The following is a 5,858-nucleotide window of genomic DNA, read 5'->3' on the forward strand; positions in this document are numbered from 1 at the left end:
ACCAACAGTGTTAAGAGGGTTCCCCTTTCTGCACAACCTCTCCAACCTCTCCTTGTCAATTTTTGCCATTCTAACTGGTGTAAGATGGTATCTCAATGTGGTTTTTATTTGAATTTCCCTGATGGCTAATGATGTTGAACATTTTTTCATATGTCTGTTAGCCATTTGTATGTCTTCTTTGGAGAAGTGTCTGTTCATGTCTTCTGCCCATTTTTTTGCTACCATTACACTTTAAAATGAGAAGTATTATACAAAGTCAGTTTTCAAATAAGTCACAGATAAGCCCAGAGTAAAGTGAGATAGGCTGATTTACACCCTGATGTAGACACTGCTAGTACCACAGCTTTTTAGCAGAGGATAGGTCCTCCCAAGTTGGCCCCAAATCCCCTATGGTCAGTTGATAATGGCTGAAACTGGGTGCTGGGTATATAGGAACTCATTACACTCTCCTCTTCTCTTTGTACAAGTTTGAAATTTCATATAATCAAGTGATCTTGGACAAATTAATTAACGGTGCTTGTTTTGTTTTGTCATCAGTAAAAAGAATGTTTGCATAGATAAATAGCTGCTACTTAACAATATATTTCTAAATATATATATGTACATATATATGTATATATTTCTCCTACTAATACTAATAAATGATAATAATAGCCATTATATTAAGTCATTTATTCACCAAATAATCGTTGAGTGTCTACTATGCCCTGGGCATGATTTAGGGTACAGCAGTGAGCAATACACATGAAGTGCCTTCAACCACAGATGATAAACAAACCAACAGATAAGTAACAGATATCAAGTGGTAATAAGTGCTATAAAGATAACATAAAGCAGGGTAAGTGGGTTGGAGAGTGTCTGGTAGTATGCTGAGGTGGAGGGTGGAGGGCTGTTTTTGCCTCTGAAAAACCTCCAGATAAGGTGATACTGGAAGCAGAAGTCCCAGGAGAGCCACGTGGCCCTCAGGGGAAAGAGCTTTTCAGACAGGAAATAGGAAGTACAGATGCAGCGGCACCTGGCCGGCTCAGTCAGAGGAGATGCGACTCTTGATCTTGGGGTCGTGAGTTCGAGCTCCACACTGGGTGTAGAGCTTACTAAAAAAAACAAACAAACTTTGAAAAAGAAAGAGAGAGAGAGAGAAGATGCAATAGCAAAAAAAGAAAGGAAAAGGAAAGAAAAGATGCAATAGCCCGGAGGAGGAAATGTGTCTATTTAACCATGGGGTAGGAGGAGGGGTTGGTGTGGTTGAACAGAGTGAGTGAGGAGGCATGCTGATGATCAGGGTAGAAGGAGGCCTAATCCTAAGGGCCGGAATGGTTTGGGATTTTATTATCAAGGAAGGAAGGAGCCATTGACTAGTTTTCATCAAGGACTGGTATGTCCAACTTGGGTTTTAAGAGAGCTCATCTGGAGGCTGTGAGAGTAATAGATTGCAGTGGGGCGAGGATGGAAAGGAAGGCCCTTGCCATAATCCTGGCGAAAGAGGATGGTGCTATAGCGAGAACTGGGTCAATTCTGGACATATTTTAAAGAAAGAGTAGAGATGATGGCACGTTGAGGGCTGCTGCTAGCCACACTGCACCTGTGTGTGAATTAGACCAGGGATGTGGGGGTAGATGTTTTCCTGCCAGGGGCCAGAGAACCTGATGACACCTCTGTGTGGTTAGCAAGAGGGGTCCCTTGCTCTCAGCAGACACATCCCTGTACAGGGCATGGCCAGGCTAGGATGGGGAGCCAGAGGCTATTTTCAACACCCACTTGCCCTAGTGTCCCAGAGCCCTTGTATAGGACTACAACCCTGGGCTTAAGAGGGAAGATAAAGACGACTCCAAAGTTTTGGGCCTGAGCAACTAGAGGTATAGCCTTACCACTTACTAAGATGGAAGAGGCTGCAGCTGGAGCAGGTTTGAGGAAGGAAATTAAGAATTTGGTTTGGGACATATTAAGCTTGAGATGCATACATTCAAGTGGAAATACCAATAGGCAGTTGAATATACAAGTCTAGAAGTAAAAGGAGAAGTTAGAAATGGGATATTGAGATTCATCAGCATGTGAATTATTATACTGCATATTATAGGTAATATATATGTTTACTACATAATATATAATAACCATAATCATTCACAAAATAATGTAAAGGGAAAGTATTAAAACAATTCCTATCAGTACTCTTAAATTCTGGGGATCCTTTTATATTTAGTTTTTGGTATTATTGTTGTTAACATATACTTAGGAAAAAATTCAAAGGATTTTTATAAGTACCGCTAACCGATTGCGCCACTGGAGCTCCGCAAAGGATTTTTAAAAAGGTAGTACGTCCATATACTCTTTACTTTATCTTCCATTTCTCGAGGTAGCCACCATTAACACTTTCTTTTGTATTCTAAAATTTTCTGTGAACATAGAAATATACATAGATATAGATAGGTATAGATCTAGATATATTTGCTTTTTATATAAATGAGGTCATGCTATACGTACTGTCTGCAGTTTAGTTTTTCAAAAAGTTTTTGATAGATTTTGTCAAATCACTCTTCACAAATGTCACACCATACTCCGAGCACAACAGAGCATAGATTGCTTTTTTCACCATGTCTTTTTTTTTTTTTTAAGATTTTATTTATTTATTTGAGAGAGAGAGAGCATGAGCAGGGAGTGCGGGGGCGGGGGGCAGAGGGAGAAGCAGACTCTCCGCTGAGCGGGGGAGACCAAGGGGGCTCAATCCCAGGACCCTGAGATCATGACCTGAGCCCAAGGCAGACGCTTAACTGACTGAGCCACCCAGGTGCCCCTGCTTTTTTTCACCATGTCTTAACTAGTACTGGGACATGACCAAACTTATTCATTGTCAATCTGGTAGTTGAAAAATAGTACCTTAAAAATTTACATATTTCCTCCATATGTTCATTGGCCTTTCATATTTATTTTTCTGTAAGCTGTCTTTTCATGCCCTTTGTACATTTTCCTAAGTTTTAAAATGGTTTGTAAGAGCTTTTTGTGTATGAGAGATATTGATCTTTTGTCTGTGCTAATAAGCTTCTTTTCAAATACGTTGTGCCTCGAGTAATCGCTACGGTGGGAAAGCAGAAAGTGCAGCTGACATAAGAGGGGGAGCCTGGCTGCTGAGGACACCGGGGGCAGGACTTCTCTGTGTCTCCTTCTTTACTTCCTTCTCCTTCCTCAGTTCCCCCCCTCCTATCCTTGGCCCTCTTCTCTCTTTTATTTCCCATGTCCTTTGCCTTGTGTGTGCACATACATTTTTTTACCTTATAGACTTAATGAAAATTATCTCTCAGTCTTTCGATTTTCTGTCTTAGTAGCGGGAAGCCTCTTAACCTAACATAGCATGGGACCTCATAATAGGCCTGAACTTGGTGCTGGTACACAGAATATATTTCCATAATTGTGTCTATGTTTAATGATAATCAATGGGAAAAGTAAAGGAGAAAGGAGGAGGCATCCACTGTGTACAGGATATTATGGAAAGCCTGTGTGAATTTATCTCTTTTTATCTTCCCTGGGAGGCAGCTTTTATTGCTCTCATTTTATAGATGAGAAAACAAACTCTAAGTGAAATTAAGAAACTTGCCTGAGGTCCCATGCTTAGAAATTAAAATGTTGGACTGTAACAGATCTGTATGCTTCTGATGAATTACCAAGTCCACATTGTTCTTAGTGATTTTTTTTCCTCTAGGTTTAACAGAAAAGTCTCCTCCAGAATATTCTGATTGTGTCAGTATGTTTAGGAGTGAACTGATAGAACATTATATTAATTCATTCAGCTGCTAATCTGTATTAGATTATTAGATTGATAGATATAAATATAAGAATATATTTAGTACCTTTGGAGCAAATTATCTGACAAACAAGAAAGAACATGAAGAAATTCCTATGTAGTTGTGAGGCTTGTGCATTCTAATTTTTCAGTCTGACTCTCCGGTTTGTCTGTTTCAGTAATTATCCCCAGCATTTTTCTGATGTGCCCTTTGGAGTGGTCACCAACTGTGACCTGGGAGGCTCAGCCCCTCATGTGGGTTGTTGTGGGGTTTGAGGTGAGTGAGCATCTGAATGGTTGGTTTCTTCTTTGCAGGCCTACAATGGGCACCATCAGGCCTTGGAAGTCCTTCTGCAGTCGCTGGTGGACCTGGACATCAGGGATGAGAAAGGCCGCACTGCTCTGGACCTGGCTGCCTTTAAGGGACACACAGAATGTGTGGAAGCACTTATCAATCAGGGCGCATCCATCTTTGTGAAAGACAATGTCACCAAAAGAACCCCACTTCATGCCTCAGGTGGGTCTTGTCAAGAGTCTGGTTGCAAGTCTAAGAAAAAGGATGACAGCATTTTCTTTCATCCCAACTTTTCAAGTATCAATTTTCTTTCTACATCAACTATGCCTACACTCTTCCAAAATGCTTTTGGCCTACTATCCACTTGAAGAGGATTAGTGTTCTATAGCCAGAAAGACTCTGGTCTTCTTCTTTTAGAGCCGTTTTAGGTTCACAGCAAAATTGAGAGGAAGATATAGTGATTTTCTGTATACTTCCTGTCTCCCTCCACCGCGCCCCCACACACATGCATAGCCTTCCCCATTGTCAGTAACCCTCACTAGAGTGTTTCATTTGTTACAATTGATAAACCTCCATTGACCCATCATAATCATTGAAAGTCCATAGTTTACATTAGGATCCATTCTTGGTGCTATACCTTCTATGAATTTGGGCAAATGTATGATGACATGGATCCAGCATGATAGTATCATACAAAGTAAGATGTTAAAAACACTGCCCTAAAAATCCTCTGCGCTCTATCTTGCCTTCTTAACTCAGGAGAGAGTTCAGAACTTTGACCAGTGGCTACCACAAAACTTCCTAAAGAGGAGGCAAGGTGTAATGTGATCTTCAAATGAGTTACACAGACAGAATCACACAGCATTTTAAAGCATAAAATTAACGATTTTTTTCACAGCTATTTCATAAAAAGTGTCATCAGACAGCAATCTAATTGGTACATCATTCTGCCAGTCTAAATGACGCTTCTTAGCTTTTGCTCTGATGCTGATTCTTGATGCATCATGTGTTAAAATAAAGACTCTTAAAAAGTGTTATGTATATATCAAAAAGTAAGTAATTTGACTTTTTGGGACTTTTCTCCAATATACATAAAATAAAATTCTGTCAAGACATTTCTGGATGTATACACAGATACAAAAGTAATGTGGAAGAATCTCTAGCTCAGCTGAGGCATAAATACCTTTGGGTCAGGAATTCAATGATACCAGCCTTTGATCAGGATAGTAGATATTGGCTCATAAAGAGAAATAACTATCTTATTCAGACCATGAAATAATGGGTGGATTGGGAAACAAGGAGTAAAGACAGCTTTTCAAAAGACTTTATGATTCTTGTTACTTGGAAAAAAATGTTAGGTCTTGTGAAACTATTTCCATGTATATATCCTTGAATTTCCTAACCACTGAAGAAAAGCAATATAGAGATTGAAAAAAACATGGTGTTGCCTAATTATCTGGAAATGATTGTTCCTGGAAAAAACTTCAGCCATGAGGTCAGTAATGGTTGGTATGGTTAAATTATAAATTCTCATTTCCCATCACACTTTGTGTTTTTGGTATTCTTGATATAATTATAAAGTATTATTGTGAAGTTTGGTATTCTAGGCACTCTTGGTATTATTATAAAGTTCAAATTTAGTTCTCCTTCTTAAAGATTAGTTGTATATTATTATGGCAAGCATTCTGCTTTAGGTGCGATGTACAGTATTTCCTGACAATTACAAGAGGCCTACTTCGATTGTGGAAAATTGTCCTTGTAAACAGGTAAACAATGAAGGATAATCAT

General features: G+C 39.3%; 1 protein-coding gene across 7 annotated transcripts in view; it reads left to right on the plus strand.

The window, feature by feature from the left end:
- The window catches only part of ANKRD44 (ankyrin repeat domain 44), a 279,526-nt gene that overhangs the window by 243,569 nt on the left and 30,099 nt on the right, over positions 1 to 5,858 (plus strand). For all 7 annotated transcript variants that reach the window (XM_081813918.1, XM_081813922.1, XM_081813923.1 and 4 more), the window contains exon 18: positions 4,091 to 4,292. In XM_081813918.1, the coding sequence (XP_081670044.1) occupies positions 4,091 to 4,292 (202 nt within the window). The remainder of the gene's footprint in view (positions 1 to 4,090; positions 4,293 to 5,858) is intronic.

Source organism: Leptonychotes weddellii, chromosome 3 (genome assembly GCF_054177405.1).
Source record: "Leptonychotes weddellii isolate Sample4059 chromosome 3, ASM5417740v2, whole genome shotgun sequence".
Classification (NCBI taxonomy): domain Eukaryota; kingdom Metazoa; phylum Chordata; class Mammalia; order Carnivora; family Phocidae; genus Leptonychotes; species Leptonychotes weddellii.